Below are 25884 nucleotides of genomic sequence, written 5' to 3'. Positions count from 1 at the left end.
TCTGTCTGTCACTTGCTGCCAAAGAATCAGATCTCCTCTCCAACGTTGAATTCTACAGGGATGGACAGCTGTTATATTGGTGAGACAGGGCAGGAAAAGGCTGCGTGGCTTAATAACTCGCCGCAGAGGGGCCCCGAGGCCAAAGCCCTCTGTCTGGATAGAGCTACACTTTTAATGCGCTACAACCTACATCTTCAGATATGAAGTAATGAACGTATTTTATTCTTGGATCCTGTGACAACACTTATTACAATATCAAGCTCGTATGTCATTATTAGTGACACACTGAATTCTGTATAGAAATCTTCCAAGCTTTAATCCCTTAAGACCTGAACGTTTTTTTTTTCTTTTTTGCGCTGTTTTTTTTTTCTTCCCCTTCTTCCAAGAGCTACAACTTTTTTTTTTTCCGTTTTCCATATAATCTAATTTAAAAAAAGAAAAAAACGAAAAAAGGTGAAAAAAAAGCCACAATCCCACTATTGTTTTTTGGGGGGTTTTGTTTTTATGGTATTCAGTGTGCAATAAAATTGACATAGCAGCATGAATCTCCACATGGGGTTGATTATAGCAATTTTTTTTTTTTCCGCTCTCACCTTTTAGGGGATAAACATTTTTTTTATATTTTTTATTAGTTCAGGCAGTTACACAGGCATATTACCAATTATGCTATATATTTTTTTTTTTTTACATTTTTCTATTTACGCTAGAGCAAAAAAGTGGGTGATTTTTAAGCATTTTATATTTTGAAGGTTTTAGATTTTTTTTATGTTTTGTTTTTTTAGATTTTTTATTAGTTTCTTTAGGGGACCTTGAATCTATGATTACGTGATCCTTCATGCAATGCCACAATACTATACATTATCTTTGTGCTTGAAACAGTGTGAGTGACACACCTGCTAGTAGCGCCTCACCCTCCAGCAAAACACAGATCTAGAAAGGAGGTAATTGTCCCGACCTGCAGGTATGATCTCACTGGAAGGATTTCTGCCAGTCAATCCAACTTCCATGGGTGGAACTTGGATTTTGAAATGCAGTATATGCCGCCAAAGCTTCACCCGAGACGGTGGGCTGCAGGATGCCTCCTTTTTGGACTCGTAGGGGCTTTAAACATATGAAATGGCATTGGAGGCTTTGTAGGTGCTTTGGTTCTGCAAAAGACACTATGTGCGTGTACAGGTAAGGGAATGCGGTAGCTTTCTGTAATGTTTTCTTATGATGCTTAGCTGATTTATGCAACCATTTTTATAGGAAATCAGCCTAGTTGGCATTTGGACCCCAATACAGAATCGGTAACAGGTCCCCCACTTACTATGTCCCATTTATAACACTGATGTTTTTCGTTTGGCCTCCTTAACCCCTTCCAATGTGTGTGTATTGAGCAAGCTCAGGAGCTGAGCCTGCTCCATACTTGGCAGATGGCGGCTATGTTAAACATCCAGCACACACTGCTAACACATTCAACCAGAGCGAGCTCTGATCGCTGCTTTTTAACCATTTAAATGCTGTAGTCGGTCTCTGACAGTGTCATTTTAAATGGGTTGATTGTAAGGTGCAGTAGTTCTAGGTGTCTGCAGGCCAATATCACCACCATTTTGGTGCTCTTTCGAAGGAATCTGTAATTGCGCTATACATACTTAACTACTCAAAAAATTGCAGAATATAGTACAAGTGATCAATCAATCGTAGGTGTAAGTCCGCGTAGGCAAAAAAAAAAGAGTAACGTAGAAATGAAAAAAAAAAAATGTTAAATACTTTTCTAATTAAATAAGATGTTTGGTTTTGTCAAGTAAAGTCCGATCTTTTAAAAACCAAGATTTAATCCATACGGTTAATGCCAATAAAAAAAAAAAATCACAACTACAGAGTTGTTATTCTCCGGTTGCCCCCCTTCCCTTCACACCCACCCCCCAGAAAAATCAAATAAAAAGTGATCAAAACATAATACACTGCTCAAAAAAATAAAAGGAACACTTAAACAGAATATAACTCCAAGTAAATCAAACTTCTGTGAAATCAAACTGTCCACTTAGGAAGCAACACTGATTGACAATCAATTTCACATGCTGTTGTGCAAATGGAATAGACAATAGATGGAAATTATTGGCAGTTATCAAGACACCCTCAATAAAGGAGTGGTTCTGCAGGTGGGGACCACAGACCACATCTCTGTACCAATGCTTTCTGGCTGATGTTTTGGTCACTTCTGAAGGTTGGTTGTGCTTTCACACTCATGGTAGCATGAGACGGACTCTACAACCCACAGAAGTTGCTCAGGTAGTGCAGCTCATCCAGGATGGCACATCAATGTGAGCTGTGGCAAGAAGGTTTGCTGTGTCTGTCAGCACAGTGTCCAGAGGCTGGAGGCGCTACCAGGAGACAGGCCAGTACACCAGGAGATGTGGAGGGGGCCGTAGGAGGGCAACAACCCAGCAGCAGGACCGCTACCTCCTCCTTTGTGCAAGTAGGAACAGGAGGAGCACTGCCAGAGCCCTGCAAAATGACCTCCAGCTGGCCACAAATGTGCATGTGTCTGCACAAATGGTTAAAAACAGACTCCATGAGGGTGGTATGAGGGCCCGACGTCCACAGATGGGGGTTATGCTCACAGCAATGGTGTGGGGTGGCATTTCTTTGGAGGGCCGCACAGCCCTCCATGTGCTCTCCAGAGGTAGCCTGACTGCCATTAGATACCGAGATGAGATCCTCAGACCCCTTGTGAGACCATATGCTGGTGTGGTTGGCCCTGGGTTCCTCCTAATGCAGGACAATGCCAGACCTCATGTGGCTGGAGTGTGTCAGCAGTTCCTGCAAGATGAAGGCATTGAAGCTATGGACTGGCCCGCCCGTTCCCCAGTCCTGAATCCGATTGCGCACATCTGGGACGTCATGTCTCGCTCCATCCACCAACGTCACGCTGCACCACAGACTGTCTAGGAGTTGGCGGATGCTTTAGTCCAGGTCTGGGAGGAGATCCCATAGGAGACCATCCACAACCTCATCAGGAGCATGCCCAGGCGTTGTAGGGAGGTCATACAGGCACGTGGAGGCCACAAACAATACTGAGACTCATTCTGACTTGTTTTAAGGACATTACATCAAAGTTGGATCAGCCTGTAGTGTGTTTTTCCACTTTAATTTTGGGGGTGACTCCAAATCCAGGCCTCCATTGGTTAATAACTTTGATTTCCATTGATGATTTTTGTGTGATTTTGTTCTCAGCACATTCAACTTTGTACAGAACAAAGTATTCAATGTGAATATTTCATTCATTCAGATCTAGGATGTGTTATTTGAGTGTTCCCTTTATTTTTTTGAGCAGTGTATATACCCCAAAAGAGTATAAATAAAACTACGTCTCTGCATGTAAAAACAAGCCCTCGCACCGCTCCATTGATGAAAAATAAAAAAGTTACTGGTGTCAGAAAATGGCAACACAAACCAAATATTTTTTTTCTTGTTCTGATTTTTTTTAGCAAATATACTAAAACCTTGTATGTTTGATATCCTCTTAATCGTACTGGCCTAAAGAATCATGTCACCAGCTCATTTTATCACACTATGACCCCCCCCCCCACTCCCCTCCCCCAAGCAATTGCTTGATTTTTTAATTTACCATTTCGATTGGATTTTTTTCCCCATTTTTCAATGCATTAATATGGTAAAATTAATAGTGTCATTCAAAACCACAAGTCGTCCTGTAAAAAATAAGCCCTCGTAGGGCTACATCAATGGAGAATAAATAAGTAATGGCTTTTGGAATAAGGGAAAAATATATGAAAGCGCAAAAATGAAAAATTGCTCAGGTGGGAAGGGATTAAGCAAGGGTGAGGAAGGGGGTGTATCACCGTTATATAACACGGGGTCTCGGTGGACGGGACAACAGCGCATTAGTGATTCTAAAGTTGAGTGAATATTGGATATGGAATGAAAATAAATGGAGGATAAATTCTAGTGATTTTGATCAAGAAATGTGAGTGGTTAAAGGGAATTCGACAGCAGAACCTCTGAGCGCTGTATGATGTAGGGGCAGAGACCAGGGTGTCACTTTCTGGGCTGCTGGGTGGAGTTTTGCTAGAATCCCTGTTTTCTCTGCTGCTGATCTAGCAGAGCTCCTAATGCTGAGCTCTGTATAACCCCGCCCACATCACTGATTAACAACTCCCTGTGTACTATGGCAGAATTCTGAAAAAGTTCAATCAGTGGTGGGGTTACACAAATTAGCTGCACTGCCTGGCACGTGACACCTAGTCCTATAGTGATAATCTCCTGCTGATAAAACACTGATTGCATTGAAACTACAGCAAGTTGCTAAGAAAATGACAAATGCTGAATATGTGATGTAGCAGTCCATATGGCAGTAGTTATGGCTGGCATACTGGTTCTCATTCAGCATCCCCAGAAACGTTTTCTATTTTAAAGAAAAATTAATGACGGACATTCAAAACATCCGGTGGGAACCAGGACCCCAGTAATACACTCAATGAAGGAGTACCATCCTGCAATGATCTACTAGACTCCTTTCGATGCACATGGGGGGAAAGAAAATCTTATTTTTTTCTACATACACGATGTTGGATATGTGCACTTTATATTACTATATGCTTTTCAATATCTCTCGATGTACATTTTACAGAGTAAACCCTTCTTCTTTCCCTTCCCTCTGGGTTGTATCCGGGGAAGCAAAGAGACTTTGTAAGACCATATTTAAATACGTCCTGCAAAAAAAAAAAGAGAGCGCGCGCTCTGAGTGCCCACGCTCACGGAGGCAAAGCGCTTCTCATCTTTCACAAGTCAGCAAAATAAGATTTGCAGGCTTTGTGATTTTTTTTTTAATGTTGAATTCATTACAGGTTTGGAGCAGAGAACCCGCTCTCCCTGCTGCAGCTGTGTGTTACACTCACACCCGCAGAGGCTTTCTTAAAATGCCTTTCAATTGGAAAGTATTTTTCATTGCAACCACAGTTGAGGCATCTGAATAAGCAAATTTAGACTAATTTAGCCTAAAGTAAAACCAGAAAAAAAAAATCTGAATTTTGTTAAAAAAATAAATAAATAAATAAAAAACTTGAAAAATAAATGTTTGCTTGTTAAAGGGCCACCAAAGAGTAAATATTTTTACTAGGTCAGGACATAAAAGTAAGAGCGTACTTGTTATATTCAATTCTACCAGACTTTGATGCTTACCATATGATAAAAGTTGTATGCTTTGGGTGATCTTTGTTAGATTTAACCCCCCAAAAAGAAAAAGAGTTGATCACGGTTGTGAGTGATTCGCTTTACTCTGAATAATCTGAAGAGGAGCTCGTTAACAAGAGTTTAATTCTGCTGTAGCACCACCGCAGGGGGAAGTGGGTATTACATAGTGAAATTAATGCTCTTTCTTTGTAATACAGGATTTCCTGGGTCCTCCATGGACAGACATGCTACTTCCTATAGGTGGCACTAGAGTTCTAGCCCTCTACCTCTCTGAAGAGACAATTTGCATATTTCCCAGAGGAGCATTGCGGCTTGAGTCTCCTCACCTCGGCATGTCAGGCTTGACATGTTGCTCTGTCCTGCGGTGTTGTTATGGGCATCTTGATTGTTTGTGGAGACTAAAAGTACCCCTTATTCACCATCAGTATTTCATATAGAATTTTACCTGCCTTGCAGACCTGATTGGCCCCCCACTGAGATATAATTAAACCAACCGCATCACAGTGTTATACAGCAGTTTTTTTGGGGGAGCTTTGGGATGATGAGAAGCCCTCTATATAATGAGGTTCTTGGGATCGACTGAAATCCAATTTGTTCATATTTATCCATAATAAAATCGTATATATATTTTTTTGTCTCTGACTTATGTGTACGTTTATCTATAGCTGTGCGGGTGCTACGCCGGGTCGTATACCATGTTTGAATGAGCAGTGCGCACTGTATATTGGAGAATGCTTGTGATACTGTCAGTGTGTATCGGCATAATATTATTTATAAAATATAAGAAAATTTTTTATTTTTTTTTCCTTCACAAAAAAAAAAAAAAAAAAGGGAAAAAAAAGTTGTTTTGAAAAGCGCTTTTTTTTTTTTTTTTTTTGCTAACTATCCATAATTGTGCTCTCTCTGATTCAGGTATACTTTGTTTGCCTCTGGCCAACCCTCCTGTGTGCCAAGCTGTTATGGGGGTATGTTATAAATAACTAGATTAATTTGATGACCTTTAGGGTCAGACAGGATTTATTAGGACTTGGGATAGCCTGTGGCAGGATGCCCAGCATATGGCATTACACCTATGAAAGACAAAATATTCTCACTATGATCGTGCTCTTTCCTTGCGCATAATGCATAACTTTCCAACATATATGATGTGACCTTTAGCATTTGGGATGCGGGCATCACCCTGCTCATCATGGCTTTGTCTGCTTTGTGCAATGTGCATCTATGCACAAGCTGCAGCGTTTGGGTTACCAGCTGCATCGTCTGGGTTACCATGGGGAGGATGCGAGCCTCCCCCTCACTTCCTGTATGCTCTCCAGCACATGTGCAATGCATAGCACTTCCAGGTTGGGGGTCACGCCATGTTCCTGCAATGTATGGTTTGGAGTGGCCGCATATCAGCTGCTGAAATGGTAATTAGGTTCTTGATTATATATAACAGCGTCATCTTACCTGTGCCCTATAGACCCCTGATGAAGCCACGTGTAGTGGCGACACGCGTTGGGCACTGAATGCCCGCCTGCTTCATCCCAGCATAGGATTTTGTGCTCAGGGAGGTGATTGATCGTAGCGCTATTATGCGCAGGAGGGATACTTACAGCATGAAAGGGTTTTGTATTTATTTATACCCTGAATAGTACTTTTTGTGGTATGTGAGTATATAGTATTTTTCAGCTCAGATATTCTATATGGGCTTCATTTATGTTTGGGACTCTTTGTATTTTTCAATATATACTCTGCTGTAGTAGGCACATACTTCCCTCTTCATCTTTCTGGACTATAGTACACCTCCTTGAATACTAATGTCAGGCAGTCATAACTAATTTGCATGTGTACGATATTGATCACCAGGGATAATACTGGCACTTGTTGTATTATGGTACTGCTTGTTCTGTTGTAACTAGGGATGTTTTTTTGGAGCAGGTGGGCTTCAAATTAGTGGGTAACCCCACTATATTGATTTTACTTGTGTTTTAGCTATTTGGGTTTTTTGACGTTGTTTGTATGTATTTATATTTGTAATGAATAAAATTTATTGTCACTTATTATAACGTTTGATAATTTATTGAAGTATTGCTGGGTGATCACTGCTTCATAGCACACCTCTTTTCCCTTTTTTCACGTGTATTTATGTGGTGTGCAGTATCTTGATCCCCTTTTTGATTTGGATGGTGCCCTCCATAGTTTAGTGTTTAAAGAAAAAGAGTTGATCACGGTTGTGAGTGATTCGCTTTACTCTGAATAATCTGAAGAGGAGCTCGATAACAAGAGTTTAATTCTGCTGTAGCACCACCGCAGGGGGAAGTGGGTATTACATAGTGAAATTAATGCTCTTTCTTTGTAATGCAGGATTTCCTGGGTCCTCCATGGACAGACATGCTACTTCCTATAGGTGGCACTAGAGTTCTAGCCCTCTACCTCTCTGAAGAGACAATTTGCATATTTCCCAGAGGAGCATTGCGGCTTGAGTCTCCTCACCTCGGCATGTCAGGCTTGACATGTTGCTCTTCACAAGGAGAAATGTTACCCCTTGGCCCCTTGGATCCTGGTCAGATGCTTTCACCCAGCCAAACCAAATCTAGCACTTTGCACTGACGAGGGGCAATACCCCGAAACACTGTCTGCAAATTGAGATTTTGGTTTTGGCTTTTATCCTAAGCCATGTGACAAGGCTCGTTAGAGAGTCAATATTGACTTTTAGGATCGCTACTTCCTATAGGTGGCGCTAGAGTTATTGTCTTCCTCGCTGAAGAGACAATTTGTGCATCATTAAATTTCTCATATGCTTTAAAAAAATATTGCTAAAGTTTTACCCATTAAAATGTTTAAAACAGACGACGTTCATGGATGAGTGCTGTCTCTGATTTTCATGGACCCATTGGCAGTAGCAAGTTTAATTTGTGGCTCCTAAAAAATATATATATATATATATATATATATATATATATATATATATATATATATATATATATATATATATATATATATATATATATATATATATATATATATATATATATATATATATATATATACCTCTCTTTCTTTGGGGGGGGGGGGGCGGCACATACGTGAATAATGGATGTCTGAATATTTTTGCATTTCCTTTCTTGTTAATGCAGCCATTTATAAAACCACTCATCATCATCAATTAGCAATTCTTCTATATAGATTATCGTGAATTCTCTTGAGCAAGAAGCGGCCTGGCAGACTGGTTTGCATTCACAAAAAAAAAAACACAAATTTCCATTTTGCAGCCATAATATTTCCATAACACTTAATAACTGTGTTAAAAGCTGTTGTCTGAGCTCTTGTGAAAAAAAACAACCCCTCCCTGTGCCGTTACATTAGCCACACATGCAAACAGTGGGTTTGCGAGAGCCAGGGAAGCATATGGTGAGGCTCTCATCAGCTACCACCCACGTATACCCACATGTCTTGATCTTCCCCTGGCTGCCAGACGGATCCAAGTGTTACTGAAGCGTGGATATAAAACCATTTAATCCGCCGTGTTATGTTAGTAATTCATACCTGATCCGAACATTTCAAAGAAGCGTTTGTGAGGCAAGTGGAGGAGATGGGACCGTGAATGTATGTTTGCAGGACGGTGGTGCGTTTTCTCTTACTCTGAATTTCATTTTCAAGCTTTCTTGTCTGCACCATTTAATTGAAAATGTGGCTATGTGATGGAGCTGCCTCCTTGGCAGAGGGGTACGGCTTTTCAGTCTTTTGTCCTACTGCAAATAGTGCAGAGGTGGAGGTTCCTGCTGCAGCCAGTTGTCTTACAGGCCTGTGAAGAGACGGTCCAAGACCTAACTGGGCGCCTGAGATATTTAGGGAAGTTTTTAAAAAAAAAAAAAAAAATTTTTATACATTTATTGCTCAGTTTTAATGGCAACGAAATAGAATAACATTAGGGGGGAAATGCACATTCAAAAAAATAAAAATACTTCCAAGCATTTTTCATCGTTTGTTGTTTTAAATTCTATCACCGTGTTTGTCACAGCAATCCCTCAGAGTGAGCGTTCTACCATTGTCATGATTGTCTCAGCAATTAGACTGTCCTGTCTATAATGCCATCACCCGTCATGCTTCCAAATGTCCAGAGGAGATGCAGCTTTATATTTTTGAGAGTTTCACTTCAAGCAAGCTGCGTTAGCATTTTTCCTGGGTGCTCTGCCCCTCTCGTTTCTCATTCCTGTCAAACGGTGTAGATTGATTCTCAATGAGAAGATTGTATATGTACAGAGACAGACAAGCATAGCCTTTATCGTGTGTCCTTCAAAGCGAGCAAGGGGTTTGCAAATCTTGTAGAGGTCAGTGAGGAAGAAGGTCCTTGCAGGGCACTACCTGGATACTTCCTGTAACATTGTTTGCCAAAGTCACTGTGGCTGACTGCTTGGAACAAAGGTGCTTAATGAGGTTCAATGAAGACAACTCCCTTTGCTACTCCGACTTTAGGTAAAAAAAAATAAAATCAGCTGATTGTGAGACGTTTGGTTTATATACCGCTAGTAATATGTGCTTCCATAAGAAAACTATAGCATACTTGGCAGCCATTCATATGAATGGCCATCTCTGTAATGCCTGGATGGGCAGGGCCCACTATAGCTGCCACTCGGGACTGTAGGAAATGTGGGTGAGCGCTCACTTAGGACTGTAGGAAATGTGGGTGACCGCTAACTTAGCACTGTATGAAATGTGGGTGACCGCTCACTTAGCACTGTATGAAATGTGGGTGACCGCTCACTTAGGACTGTATGAAATGTGGGTGACCGCTCACTTAGGACTGTAGGAAATGTGGCTGAGCGCTCACTCTGGACTGTAGGAAATGTGGGTGACCTCTCACTTAGGCCTGTATGAAATGTGGGTGACCGCTCACTTAGGACTGTATGAAATGTGGGTGACCGCTAACTTAGCACTGTATGAAATGTGGGTGACCGCTCACTTAGGACTGTATGAAATGTGGGTGACCTCTCACTTAGGCCTGTATGAAATGTGGGTGACCGCTAACTTAGCACTGTATGAAATGTGGGTGACCGCATCACTTAGGACTGTAGGAAATGTGGGTGACCTCTCACTTAGGACTGTAGGAAATGTGGCTGAGCGCTCACTTAGGACTGTATGAAATGTGGCTGAGCGCTCACTCTGGACTGTAGGAAATGTGGGTGAGTGCTCTCTCAGAACTGTAGGAAATGTGGGTGACTTCTCACTTAGGCCTGTATGAAATGTGGGTGACCGCTCACTTAGCACTGTATGAAATATGGGTGACCTCTCACTTAGGACTGTAGGAAATGTGGCTGAGCGCTCACTCTGGACTGTAGGAAATGTGGGTGACCGCTCACTCTGGACTGTAGGAAATGTGGGTGACCGCTCACTCTGGACTGTAGGAAATGTGGGTGAGTGCTCACTCAGGACTGTTGGAAATGTGGGTGACCGCTAACTTAGCACTGTATGAAATGTGGGTGACCGCTCACTCTGGACTGTAGGAAATGTGGGTGACTTCTCACTTAGGACTGTAGGAAATGTGGCTGAGCGCTCACTTAGGACTGTAGGAAATGTGGGTGACCGCTCACTTAGGACTGTATGAAATGTGGGTGACCGCTCACTTAGGACTGTATGAAATGTGGGGACCGCTCACTTAGGACTGTAGGAAATGTGGGTGACCGCTCACTTAGGCCTGTATGAAATGTGGATGACCGCTCACTTATGCCTGAATGAAATGTGGATGACCGCTCACTCTGGACTGTAGGAAATGTGGGTGACCGCTCACTCTGGACTGTAGGAAATGTGGGTGACCGCTCACTTAGGACTGTAGGAAATGTGGGTGACCGCTCACTTAGGACTGTAGGAAATGTGGGTGACCTCTCACTTAGGATTGTAGAAAATGTGGCTGAGCGCTCACTTAGGACCGTAGGAAATGTGGGTTTTCCTCACTTAGCACTGTAGGAAATGTGGGTGAGCGCTCACTTAGGATTGTAGAAAATGTGGCTGAGTGCTCACTTAGGACTGTAGGAAATGTGGGTTTTCCTCACTTAGCACTGTAGGAAATGTGGGTGAGCGCTCACTTAGGACTGTAGCCTTTATCGTGTGTCCTTCAAAGCGAGCAAGGGGTTTGCAAATCTTGTAGAGGTCAGTGAGGAAGAAGGTCCTTGCAGGGCACTACCTGGATACTTCCTGTAACATTGTTTGCCAAAGTCACTGTGGCTGACTGCTTGGAACAAAGGTGCTTAATGAGGTTCAATGAAGACAACTCCCTTTGCTACTCCGACTTTAGGTAAAAAAAAATAAAATCAGCTGATTGTGAGACGTTTGGTTTATATACCGCTAGTAATATGTGCTTCCATAAGAAAACTATAGCATACTTGGCAGCCATTCATATGAATGGCCATCTCTGTAATGCCTGGATGGGCAGGGCCCACTATAGCTGCCACTCGGGACTGTAGGAAATGTGGGTGACCGCTCACTTAGGACTGTAGGAAATGTGGGTGAGCGCTCACTTAGCACTGTAGGAAATGTGGGTGACCGCTAACTTAGGACTGTAGGAAATGTGGGTGACCGCTCACTTAGCACTGTATGAAATGTGGCTGAGCGCTCACTTAGGACTGTAGGAAATGTGGGTGACCGCTAACTTAGCACTGTATGAAATGTGGGTGAGCGCTCACTTAGGACTGTAGGAAATGTGGGTGAGCGCTCACTCTGGACTGTAGGAAATGTGGGTGACCTCTCACTTAGGACTGTAGGAAATGTGGGTGAGCGCTCACTTAGCACTGTATGAAATGTGGGTGACCGCTAACTTAGCACTGTATGAAATGTGGCTGAGCGCTCACTTAGGACTGTAGGAAATGTGGGTGAGCGCTCACTCTGGACTGTAGGAAATGTGGGTGACCTCTCACTTAGGACTGTAGGAAATGTGGGTGAGCGCTCACTTAGGACTGTATGAAATGTGGGTGAGCGCTCACTTAGGACTGTAGGAAATGTGGGTGAGCGCTCACTTAGGACTGTATAAAATGTGGGTGAGCGCTCACTTAGGACTGTATGAAATGTGGCTGAGCGCTCACTTAGCACTGTAGGAAATGTGGCTGAGCGCTCACTCTGGACTGTAGGAAATGTAGCTGACCGCTCACTCTGGACTGTAGGAAATGTGGGTGAGCGCTCACTCTGGACTGAAGGAAATGTGGGTGAGCGCTCACTCTGGACTGTAGGAAATGTGGGTGAGCGCTCACTTAGCACTGTAGGAAATGTGGGTGAGCGCTCACTCTGGACTGTAGGAAATGTGGGTCACTTCTGCATTTATTTTATCGCTATCCCGGTATGCCTGAATAAAATAAAGAAGCTGAAGACCTTTTTACTGATTTATCAGTGACCCTGAATGAGGTTTTTCATGTAGCCGTCTTCTGTCCACCAGTTGATGGGGGCGCTATATTCCTGGATCCTATGGCCGGGATGAGCTTGTATTGAATTCTCCGGGGGAAGCTCTTTGTGTATTGTTCAGACTCCTCTTTACAAGCCAAGTCTCTTAATTTGCCTGCATAGAGGAAGGAAGGAAGGAAGTCTTTGTTGCCATCAGATGGGTATTAGCTGCCAGTCTATTCCTAAAGCATAAAATTTGCCTTAGTGATATTTAATGACAGAAGGAAAACATGTCTGTTTATACCGGCCTCGCTCATACGCTTCCTCTGTTCCCTCATTTCTCTGCTTTGTTTTGATGGGTGGAAAGTGCAGTTTTATTGCTATTTTTAATCTTTTTTTTTAAAGGCTTAATTAGCACCGATTTTGTGTTTGTAGCATTGCTTACCATAACTGCGTTTTCTAAATTTTTATAATCGGCAACCAGGTTGCATGAATTTTTTCCCTTTGAATTCTCTTAGATAAAAAGCTCCTGCATACTGACTGCACAGACTAGAGAGCACTTTGCCATTAGAGACCAACCTTCGGGACTCTTGCGCCAGATTAAAAGTTTCATGGTGATACTGATTAATAAAACTGACTAAATTGCACTCCGGGTCTCCTATCTATAGCGCTGTCAGCCGTTCTGCAGGGTTAAAACTGCTGACGGGCTTCCTTTAATAAGAATCTAAGGTAAAGCTGCTAAGTGTCCTGCCGAGTTTAATACTTACTTTACTGCTTCCCCAGCAAATCTTCTTAGTGCAATCTGATCCTTAGCAGGTGAGCACAAAAACCCGACTACCTCAAGGGCCTGCGAACAAATGAGCTCATTCTATTTCTCTTGTGTTAATACAAAGTCCCCACCCAGAATACTTCTCTTGGTTGCATTTGCACTATGTATTCAGGAATTCGTGTTATTTCGGTCTATATAGCACTCAGTTTCTTTTTAAATGAATGGACATTGTTGTAGCATTGACTTTTTTATTGATTTAATTTAGGGTAATGAATAAGTACAATATTTTTTTGCGATTAGAAAAGTGCTCCTTTCCTTACAAGGTTCTAAAAAAATGAGAAATACGTGTCACAGGATCCCGATCAGGCAGATTTCAACTGCAATTGTGCTAGACTGAATGTCCACCCTTAAGGCCACTATACACAGTTTTGACCAAATCGATCATTTGTTGTATGGTAGTTAGGTGGCAAGCGATCGACTTTTGAGATACGAACTATTGTAGTTGACCGAACGTTCAATCGGGCATGTCCTAAAGTGTACCGGTCCTTTCATATAAAACCTGTAGAAATGTATGTTCTTGCTACCCTTTCAATCAACGCCAAGTTAAAACTTTTATCGGTGCACACCTCAGTCTAACGCATCCAGCAGCTCTCCCAATTCTCATGTTGTGTGACTTCCCATCCACTCCCCCCCCCCCCCCCCCTTTCAGCATTCTGCCTGCACTATAGGTTCTGGAGCTTCCATTTGCTTCACTTCCAAGCGAAACATTGTTCCTGTCATGGTATAATGGCTTGCCTGCCTTTACCTGAATGCCAACCTCTCTGTTATGCCAGTATGCGGTGTAGACAGTAGAGCAGAAGTGAGACAAATTCCCCCACCGTTACTTCCTGTAATCCGTCTGGACCTAGGTGGATTACACTTGACAACATGCAGTGGACAGCAAACTAGTTAGAGGAAAGACACCTACAGGCCACAACATAATGTTGGCAAATCACCTTATTATAAAATTATATGTCAAAGGCGATCAAGTTGTCTAAATGTACAGGGACCTCTTAAATGATACAATTCTGTCTGTCTTCTGCCACCACTAGAGGGAGCACACTACATACAATGTACATGTCGATCTTATTCATAGCACAGAAAACGCATAAGTTCCCCCTAGTGGTTGCTGCAGGTATCTGGAGTATTACATTTCAACTGTACATATACAGGTGCTTCTCACAGAATTAGAATATCATTAATAAGTTAATTTATTTCAGTTCTTCAATACAAAAAGTGAAACTCATATATTATATAGAGTCATTACAAACAGAGTGATCTATTTCAAGTATTTATTTCTGTTAATGTTGATGATTATAGCTTACAGCCAATGAAAACACACAAGTCATTATCTCAGTAAATTATAATAATTAACAAAAAACACCTGCAAAGGCTTCCTAAGAGTTTAAAAATATCCCTTAGTCTGTTTCAGTAGGCTCCACAATCAAGACTGTGGGAAGACTGCTGACTTGACAGATGTCCAGAAGGCAGTCATTGACACACTCCACAAGGAAGGTAAGCCACAAAAGGTCATTGCTAAAGAAGCTGGCTGTTCAGAGTGCTGTATCCAGGCATATTAAACAGGTTGTCCACTACTTTATATTACCCCCCCAATGTATCCCCCGGGGCCCCTAAGACTTTTTGTAAATACCTTCCATTGCAGATAATGCCTGTGAGCTGCGCTATCACTGCCCCCCCCTCGCGTCACACACGGCATCCACCGCGCGCTCTGCCTCTCCCCATTCATTGGGAAAGCGCGCGGTGGATGCTGGGTGTGACGCGGGGGGGGGGTAACTACCCGGCCCACAACCCAGCAACCACCGCGGGGATCCCAGCGCTGAGTCATGCCTCACTTGTCGTGACGTCAGTGTGGGGGGTCATGTGATGCCTGTAAGCGGCCACCGATAGCGCCACTCACAGGCAGTATCTGCAATGGAAGGTATTTACAAAAAGTCTTAGGAGCCCCGGGGGGGATATATTAGGAGGGGTAATCTAAAGTAGTGCACAACTTCTTTAATGGAAAGTTGAGTAGAAGGAAAAAGTGTGGTAGATAAAGGTGCACAAGCAACCGGGATAACCACAGCCTTGAAAGGATTGTTAGGCTGTGTGCCCACGACGCATTTTTTAAGCGTTTCCGCAGCGGCAGAAACGCTTAAAAAATGCTTGGTAGAAGGCCTGCCATGTTCCCCAATGATAATCCGCTGTGCACATGCTGCGGAAATTTCCGCTGCGGATTATCATTGCGGAAAAAAACGCAGCACTACCAATTATTTTGCAGAAGCGCTGCGTTTTCGCCGCCATTGACTTGCATTGGAACGCATGTAATCTGCATAACTGGATCTGTACATGCGCATTCCCTGCGTTCTAATGTGCGGATGGTACCCGGTCTGGGAGACGGGAGACTCTCCTCCGGACCCGGGTACCATAGAACCTGTAAAAAAAAGAATAAAATAAAAAATAAATGTTATATTTACTTTTTGACGGCCCCCCGCTGCGCTCGTGCTCCCTTGCTGGCAGATCGCGGTGGACTGAAGGACCTGCGCTTACGTCAGTCATGTGACGGGTCACACAATGCTAACGTTCACAGGTCCTTCAGTGTACCACGATCTGCCGGCAGCCAGGACTGAGCGAAGCAAGACTCCGGGGCCCATTGGAAGGTAAGTATAGATTTATTTTTTTATTTTTAACCATTCTTTGGGGTCGCACTATATAAATCCATGCTGTTTGCATGGATTTATATAGTGTGACCAAGTTGACAAGCACTATCCAAGTGATGATAAAATCGCTTGGAAAGCGCTTGTCAACCCACATGCGGAAATGCATGTGAAGAACGCTTCACATCCGCATGTCCCTGGCAGGAAAAACGCATGTACAATCCGCATGTACAATCCGCATGTACAATCCACATGCGTTTTTTCTGCCAGGGAGATGGAGAAACGCTCAGGAAAAATTCGGAGCATTTCTGCATCGTGGGCACATAGCCTTAAGAAAAGACCATTCAAAAATTTTGGGGAGCTTCACAAGGAGTGGACTGCTGCTGGAGTCATTGCTTCAAGAGCCACCACACACAGATGTATCCAGGACGTGGGCTACAAGTGTCACATTCCTTGTGTCAAGCCCCTCATGACCAATAGACAACGCCAGAAGCGTCTTACCTGGGCCAAGGAGAAAAAGACCTGGACTGTTGCTCAATGGTCCAAGGTATTGTTTTCAGATGAAAGTAAATTTTGCATTTCATTTGGAGATCAAGGTCCCAGAGTCTGGAGGAAGAGTGGAGAGGCCACAATCCAAGCTGCTGGAGGTCTAGTGTGAAGTTTCCACAATCAGTGATGGTTTGGGGAGCCATGTCATCTGCTGGTGTAGGTCCACTGTGTTTTATCAAGACCAAAGTCAGCGCAGCCGTCTACCAGGAGATTTTAGAGCACTTCATGCTTCCCTCTGCCGACAAGCTTTTTAGAGATGGAAATGTCATTCTCCAGCAGGACTTGGCCCCTGTCCACACTGCCAAAAGTACCAATACCTGGTTTACACAACAGTATCACTGTGCTTGATTGGCAGCAAACTCGCCTGACCTTAACCCCATAGAGGATCTATTATAGAGAATCTATGGGGTATTGTCAAGAGGAAGAGAGACACCAGACCCAACAATGCAGACGAGCTGAAGGCTGCTATCAAAGCCTCCTGGGCTTCCATAACCCCTCAGCAGTGCCACAGGCTGATCGCCTCCATGCCACATTGCCGCATTGATGCAGTAATTGATGCACAAGGAGCCCCGACCAAGTATTGAGTGCATTTACTGAACATACATTTCAGTAGGACAACATTTCAGATTTTAAAAACATTTTTCAAGCTGTTGTTATAAAATATTCTAATTTACTGAGATAATGACTTTTGTGTTTTCATTGGCTGTAAGCCATAATCATCAACATTAACAGAAATAAACACGTGAAATAGATCACTCTGGTTGTAATGACTCTATATAATATAGGAGTTTCACTTTTTGTATTGCAGAACTGAAATAAATTAACTTTTTGATGCTAATCTAATTTTGTGAGAAGCACCTGTATTTTGAGCTATATATCAGAAAAATAAAGCTCCAACCACTATAATACATTTAAGAAATCTGCAGAGAATAATTGACATTCACCTTATTTGTGTTACTAGATAAAAGTTTGCACAGCTGTTGTATGCAGAAACCGGATACCTTTCCTCTGTCCCTGATGTACCTCTTATATCATCTTTCCTTCACCCCCTGATTGGTCTTCTCATTTAATTACACCTACAATTAAATATAATGGGCTTTATAATGCGAATGGGATTTCCTGCTGAAATGGTCTTGATAATATAGTTTACACAGAAACAAACCCATGTGCACAGGAGTTTTCTGGAACAGAGGCCATTCTGACTTTCTAACTTATCCCTGGTTTACATACAGTACAGACCAAAAGTTTGGACACACCTTCTCATTTAAAGATTTTTCTGTATTTTCATGACTATGAAAATTGTACATTCACACTGAAGGCATCAAAACTATGAATTAACACATGTGGAATTATATACTTAACAAAAAAGTGTGAAGCAACTGAAAATATGTCTTATATTCTAGGTTCTTCAAAGTAGCCACCTTTTGCTTTGATTGCTTTGCACACTCTTGGCATTCTCTTGATGATCTTCAAGAGGTAGTCACCGGAAATGGTTTTCACTTCACAGGTGTGCCCTGTCAGGTTTAATAAGTGGGATTTCTTGCCTTATAAATGGGGTTGGGACCCTCAGTTGTGTTGTGCAGAAGTCAGGTGGATACACAGCTGATAGTCCTACTGAATAGACGGTTAGCTGCTTTTTTCTTGCCATAATACAAATTCTAAGTAAAGAAAAACGAGTGGCCATCATTACTTTAAGAAATGAAGGTCAGTCAGTCTGAAAAATTGGGCAAACTTTGAAAGTGTCCCCAAGTGCAGTTGCAAAAACCATCAAGCGCTACAAAGAAACTGGCTCACATGAGGACCGCCCCAGGAAAGGAAGACCAAGAGTCACCTCTGCTTCTGAGGATAAGTTTAGCCGAGTCACCAGCCTCAGAAATCGCAGGTTAACAGCAGCTCAGATTAGAGACCAGGTCAATGCCACACAGAGTTCTAGCAGCAGACACATCTCTACAACAACTGTTAATAGGAGACTTTGTGCAGCAGGCCTTCATGGTAAAATAGCTGCTAGGAAACCACTGCGTAGGACAGGCAACAAGCAGAAGAGACTTGTTTGGGCTAAAGAACACAAGGAATGGACATTAGACCAGTGGAAATCTGTGCTTTGGTCTGATGAGTCCAAATTTGAGATCTTTGGTTCCAACCACCGTGTCTTTGTGCGACGCAGAAAAGGTGAACGGATGGACTCTACGTGCCTGGTTCCCACCGTGAAGCATGGAGGAGGAGGTGTGATGGTGTGGGGGGGCTTTGCTGGTGACACTGTTGGGGATTTATTCAAAATTGAAGGCATACTGAACCAGCATGGCTACCACAGCATCTTGCAGCGGCATGCTATTCCATCCGGTTTGCGTTTAGTTGGACCACCATTTACTTTTCAACAGGGCAATGACCCCAAACACACCTCCAGGCTGTGTAAGGGCTATTTGACCAAGGAGGAGAGTGATGGGGTGCTACGCCAGATGACCCGGCCTCCACAGTCACCAGACCTGAACCCAATCGAGATGGTTTGGGGTGAGCTGGACCGCAGAGTAAAGGCAAAAGGGCCAACAAGTGCTAAGCATCTCTGGGAACTCCTTCAAGATTGTTGGAAGATCATTTCCGGTGACTACCTCTTGAATCTCATCAAGAGAATGCCAAGAGTGTGCAAAGCAGTCATCAAAGCAAAAGGTGGCTACTTTGAAGAACCTAGAATATAAGACTTATTTTCAGTTGTTTCACACTTTTTTGTTAAGTATATAATTCCACATGTGTTAATTCATAGTTTTGATGCCTTCAGTATGAATGTACAATTTTCATAGTCATGAAAATACATAAAAATCTTTAAATGAGAAAGTGTGTCCAAATTTTTGGTCTGTACGACACATATGGAGGACACTAAAATCTGTGATGGGGCATTAATCCAACTGGGAACTAATCTGATTACTTATGTGGAGTTGGTAAGGAATTTTTACTCTAATATGAGGCAATTAGTATCTGCCTTGGGTTGTTTTTTTTTTTTGTCGTCCCATGAATCAACATGTTAGGTTATAGGTTGAACTCGATGGATTTATGTCTGCTTTTAACCTTAAAAATGATGAAACTAGTAATACATCCTGTTAACGCTATTTATAATGTACACACATATAGAATATATGGTACACCTGTCTCTTGAAGTTCCGCTTGATCCACAAATGAGATTTATATGCTTTTCTATACCTTCCAATAGAAATAATCCAGAATATCTGGTAATACAGCACTCAATTGATGTCAGTGGAACTGGTTTCAAATCCTATTACTAGATTTGTAGTGCCATCCAATTATGCTGGCCAATGCAAGCTCAGGAATAAAACTTAGGGATAGTATAAATAACTTTAATGAAAATGTGAGAGCTGTGTAGCTGTGAATCCAGCACTGGATTAAGATACACACATCATGCTGCTGCTTTCTATGTCTGTGCCTTTCTCTCCTTCTCTGCTCCTTCCTTCTCCTACACTATTCCTTCTCAATAGAATTCAATAGGTAGCTGTAATATGATCCCTCTGTGATTTGACAGACCATCTTGTTTTAATCCAGATGGATTTTAGCTGTATTTCAGAGTAAATGAATGCATGCAGATGGCAGAGAAGTCATAAGAGAAAGTAGAATAGTTTTTTTTTTTTTTTTGCTTATACTGTTGATTTATGCAAAATTAGTTGAAGCCATGGTGAGCATTGAGGCCTCATCCTAATGACCATATTGTGGGCATGTTATATTATTTATATTATGGCCTGACCATAAGCCTTCCAACTATGCTGGCTGATATAAGCTCAGTGATACTGCTTTGTAATATTGTAATTTAAAGTGGACATGTGTGAGCTGTGTAGCTGTGAATCCAGCACTGGAGGGAGAAAAAACACTTACTAGAGAGCAGCAGCATGATGTGTGTTTTTGCTTCTCCCTCCTCTTCTAACCTGTCCTCTCCATAGACTTCAATAGGCAGCTATTTTTTGATCCCTCAGAGAACTGGGAGATTTTATGACCCAAACTGAAATTTACCCACATTAAAGCTGTCTGAATAGGCACAGAAAACCAGCTGACGCTGCTTGTATGTGGGCAGACTAGTTCACTAGCAGGTGACTATGTAGTCTTTATATTAGGCAGCGTTTATAGGGCACAGTCCTGAATGCAGGGTAGATACAGCGATGCTGAAAACTCCAGAAACCCATTGTGTGAAAATCACAGGCGGTTCGACTATGTGACCCATCATTGCTGATGCTTTTGAGGTCGACTTTTTAATGACAACATATGTTCAGCCTTGCATAGATCCTCCCTGATATCAGAGATTTGAAGGATCAGAGCGGATTCAGTTCTTTGCAGCTAGACGAGCCCAGGATGTTGTGGGTGAACGGCCACGTCTGGCCGTCTCTCGGTTAGGGTCCTAATGACTTTAAATAGGGGAGTAAAAAAATCAATTGGAGAAGACTAAAGGAAACCCTTTTCTGGAAAGTGAAGCCGAAAGCAACAACCTTGCCTTAGGAAAATACTAAGCCCCATCAGCTGTCAATATTAAACTGGAACGGACAGCTATAGGAAGCCTCGACCAGAGCGGCGTATTTCTTCTGACAGCTGAGGTGGAGGGTGCCACAGAGGATCAACACAAATTTGTGACGGGGTTGGAATACTTTGATGGGAGGCCCAGCTGGTTGGTGAAAGGAAAAACCCATCTCTGTAAGAAGTGAAAATATTCTCCACATAGAGACTTGATCTGTCTCTGCGTCAATCTCCGCCATTCACCATCCCCACCAGTTAATGAGGGAGAAAGTATTCATGTCTGCAGTCAACTGGGGGGCAGACTTCCTGCGCACCTGCTAAGAGCGAGCGAAGGGACTAAAGAGTACACGACGATCAATGATCACTTCTTTTTTTATTTAGAAATGGTGGAAGAAATGTCATGTAAATTTACAGGCCCATAGATCTGACCGCGTGCCTTGCTGAAGAAGTCATTAGGAAAACTGACCTTTACCCAACGTGAGACGAATGTTCTCCAACATGCCTGAATCGGATGTAGAAGGTGCCGGATCGAGCTTAAGCCTCGGTGAGAAGGCAGTGTGTCGGATTGTTTACTGCGGGCCCCGTCCTAGGGTTCTTTTGCTTCCTATGGCATTGGAGCTGTGGCTTTATGTGCAGAAAACCAGGAGTATGCAAAAGAAGAGGTGAGACGATACTACTGGGATGATTAGTTTACAAGCATAAGAATTGAGCAGTATTGCTTTCTGAGACCACTTTCATCCTCTTTTTGTGGCTTTTTTTTTATTGATGCTTGTAAAATATGACCTGAATTGTATGCATTTTTTTCTATTCATGGATAAATGAATGCTGTATAATAAAATAAGCTAACAATGGAAAAACACAAAACATTGAATTTTTCTGGCTATTTTTATATTATGTTTCATAAATCCTTATTGACTGCCAGCGAACTTCTGTCCACGTAGGATTGTACTACAAAAAAAATCTGGAATTTTTCCTAAAAAACACTAAGGTGAATTTATCATGAAGGGAGTTTTTCACTCCGTTTCGCTTCTGTCTTTATTTTGAGCCAAATTTATCAAAGTTTTGCAAAGTGTTTTGATAAATTTGGCACGTCTTTAGATGTAAAACTGGCTAAAACTGATTTTTCACATTTTATGCCTCCCCCCTACTGGAGTGTGTTTTGTGTGACATTTTTTTTCAAAAAGTTGCATGTCATAAATATGGCTAAAATTATAAAAATGGCAGGGACTTGCCTTTTTTCATGGTTTAAAGTTAAAATTGACGGACTTGGTGCAAATTGCTTTAACAATGGCGCACAGCTTTTATAAAACTTAAGAAAAGCTACAATTCTGTTTTTTTTTTTTTTTATTTCTACAAAATTATTTATACTGCAGTAACCCCCAACCTTTAAGGGGACTCCACCACTGTCCATCCTAATCTTCCCAAGACTTTATACAGCAGTACTGAGCAGTATAGCTGTGAATCCAGTACTGGGGTGAGTTAAAACATTTACTAGAATGCAGCATTACACTGTGTGCAGCTGTGGCTCTGTCATTCAATCTGCTATTCCTTGCTCCACCACTCTCCTCAGATTTTAATAGGAAGCTGTAATCTGATCTTTAAGTAAGCTGCCAGTCTGTCTTGACTTGAGCTGGACTGATTTCTGATGTCTTTAAGGCCACGTTCACAGGTTCAGTGTTTTACATCAGTATTTGTAAGCCAAAACCAGGAGTGGGTGAGATATACAGAAGTGGTGATGTGTTTCTATTATACTTTTCCTCTGATTGTTTCACTCCTGATTTTGGCTTATAAATACTGATGTAAAATACTGAATGTGTAAATGTGGCCTAACAGGGAATGATCAATTCAGGAGGAGGGTGTGTGAAGGGGAAGTGGTTCATGAATGAAGAAATAAGTATATTTCTCTGATAAATTACTTCTATTCGTCAGTTCTATTGTTTGATGCCAAGTTTGCTGTAATGACATCAACCATTTAAAAGGATCCTGTCACAAGATTTGTCCCATGCGAGATTAGACAAGCACCTTTCAGCCCTGATACACAGCATTCTATAATGTTGTATATCTTTCCCCCCAACCTGACCTGCAAGAGAAGAAAAAGATGTTTTATTATACTCACCTGGGGGGCGGTCCGGTCCGAGGGGTGTCCATGGTCTTAGTCTGGCACCTCCCTTCTTCTTGTGATGCCGTCCTCCTTCTTGCTTCATGTGGATGATACGTCCCTACGTCATCCACAGAGTCTCCCTGGCATCGTGCTCCTGCGCAGGCGTACTTCTTTTCCTTTGGAGGGCAGCGCAAAGTACTGCAATGTGCATGCGCCGGAATAGGTCAAAGAGTCCCGAGGCATGTGCACTGCAGTACTTTACTCTGCCCTGGTCAGAGCGCGATGCTGGGGAGACTGTGTGGATGATGTACGGGATGCGTCATCCACACAAAGCAAGAAGGAGGATGGCATCACAAGAAGAAGGGAGGCGCTGGACCAAAACCATGGACACCCCTTGGAACAGACCTTCCCTCAGATGAGTATAATAAAACGTCTTTTTCTTGTATTACAGGCCGGGTTGGTGGCATATACACAGCTTTATAGAATGCTGTATATCAGGGCTGAAAGGTGCTAGTCTTACCTCAAATGGTGAGAACCTGGTGACAGGTTCTCTTTAAATCTGCGTCATGTCAACGTGCAACGAAATTCACAGGTGGATTCGCAACAGATTTTCCAATTTTCTCCCCCATACTCAGTAACAATATTAAACTTCCTTACTATCCTCCTGTCATGTAACATTTGGCAGGGAGTACAAGATAGGAGTGCAGCAATTAAGAGAGAAGTGATACTGGCAGCTCATTAAAAGTAGTGCTCAATTACTAGAGCCATAGCTGCAGGTCTTCAGAAACACCGATCACTGGAGCGTCAGATTATGGGTCTACTGAGCCCTATGATCAGTGCCAGGCCGTGGCAGATTATACTTTGTAGAGGTCATGTTTATCACCTTGTTAGTGATCCATATTTACACTGAAACGCCAAGGCTTTCATGCATGCTGCCAGCATTCTGCTTCTCTTCTAGGGTTGTTATCACATCACCCCTGGGTTTAAAGTAAATTATTAATATCAAAACATTTCTGTAAGGAATTACTTGTTATGCTGTTCAAGCACAGTTTTATATGTTATTAGACATTGACCTATTGTTTATGTTTTTATGTTAAATGTATGTGAGTAGTTTTTTTTTTCATGTCACAATCTTTATTAACAATAATATAGAAAACCTTGCAATTTTAAAAACAATTCTAGACTTCTACATCCTGTTCTTCATATCGACATTTGTAGCAGTCGACCAATTTAGACCTAATCCAAGCATTATCTGAACATGCGCTAATCTCATCAAAGGTCATATTGAAGTGAGGAGGAGGTGATCTGTGATATCACCTATTGTTATTGAGGATTGTGGTATCTACTGTATATAGAGGTGTTATCAGTCATCGTACAGGAGGAGGAGGAGGTGAGCTGTGATATAACCTGTTCTGAATGGTGGATCATATGTTCTCTATCGTGTAATAGGTGTTGCTTTCTTTGTAATATTGTCTGTTGCTGAAAAGTCTTCAGTACGGAATAGGAAGTGTGAAACTAAATTAAATTACAAGATTTGTGATTTTTTTTTACATAGGTAAACTGATAAGTCTCTGCCACTATTGGTAGAGACACATGTTAGAAGTTTATTAGTGTTGGTCCAGACTAGAACACGCATGTCAAACTCTGGCTCACAGGGCGAGTATATTTAGCCCTTGATGCCAGGCAGTGCCTGCAACGCTGAGCGGGCCCTCCGACTGGCATCACACTTACAACTGTATTGGCAACCTAGATGACGATACAGTTGAAAGCAACAATGGAGAAGGGAGCATTAGCTGATGCTCCCTCCGCCATCATTCTCCCTCTGCGTCTGATGTCTCAGTACAGCCGGCACAATGACATCATTGCAACGCTCTCTGTGCTGATCAGTGCAGAGGATCAGAATATGCGCTGCAGAGCAGCAGGGGAATGAGGAGAGGCGAGTATTTTTTATTTTTTTTGTGGGCCATTATACTGTATGGAGGACTATGTGGGGCCATTATACTGTATGGAAGATTATGTGGGGCCATTCATTATATTGCATGGAGCACTATATGGGGCCATTATATTGTATACAGCACTCTGTGAACTCATTATAATGTATAGAGCACTATGTGGAGTCGTCATACTGTATGGTGCACTATGTGGAGCCATTATACTGTATTTAGCACTATCTATGTAACGTAGTAACATAGTTTTTAAGGTTGAAGGAAGACTAAGTCCATCTAGTTCAACTTTCAGACTCGTGTGAACAATAGCTCATGTCCAGGGCCGGGCCTATTATTCTGTGTGGGACTATTATACTATATGGAAAGACTATGTGGTGCCATTATACTGTATAGAAGGCACTGCAGGGCCCATTATACTGTACGGAGGACTATGTGGTGCCCATTATACTGTACGGAGGACTATGTGGTGCCCATTATACTGTATGGAGGACTATGTGGGACCCATTATACTGTATGGAGGACTATGTGGGACCCATTATACTGTATGGAGGACTATGTGGGGGCGATTATACTATATGGAGGACTATATGGGGTCCATTATACTGTATGGAGGGCTGTGTGGGGATTACAGTTAGGGACTCCTACTGTGATGGGGTCACCATACTTTGCTGGGTAGGTTGAGGAAAGGTGGGGGTGTAGTACCATGTGTCTAGAGGAATTCACTGTGGGGGTATCATACTGTATTTGGGGAGCACTTTTGTTGGCATCATACTT

General features: G+C 42.4%; 1 protein-coding gene across 8 annotated transcripts in view; it reads left to right on the top strand.

The window, feature by feature from the left end:
* The window catches only part of GPSM1 (G protein signaling modulator 1), a 242000-nt gene that overhangs the window by 56017 nt on the left and 160099 nt on the right, over positions 1-25884 (top strand). The window contains exon 1 of one of the 8 annotated variants that reach the window (XM_073640116.1): positions 1025-1176. The exons of 5 other annotated variants lie outside the window; for them this stretch is intronic. In XM_073640116.1, coding sequence (XP_073496217.1) covers positions 1076-1176 — 101 coding nt within the window. In that variant the 5' untranslated portion in view covers positions 1025-1075. Of the gene's footprint in view, positions 1-1024; positions 1177-6507; positions 6606-25884 lie in introns of those variants that run through there. 2 more of the 8 variants (XM_073640117.1, XM_073640118.1) reach the window with 2 other exon arrangements.

This window comes from Phyllobates terribilis, unplaced genomic scaffold (assembly GCF_046119375.1).
Source record: "Phyllobates terribilis strain yellow unplaced genomic scaffold, ASM4611937v1 Scaffold_7__3_contigs__length_470593459, whole genome shotgun sequence".
In the NCBI taxonomy this organism is placed as follows: domain Eukaryota; kingdom Metazoa; phylum Chordata; class Amphibia; order Anura; family Dendrobatidae; genus Phyllobates; species Phyllobates terribilis.
Note: the sequence above shows the minus strand (reverse complement) of the source record. Positions and strands in the feature narration are given on the sequence as shown.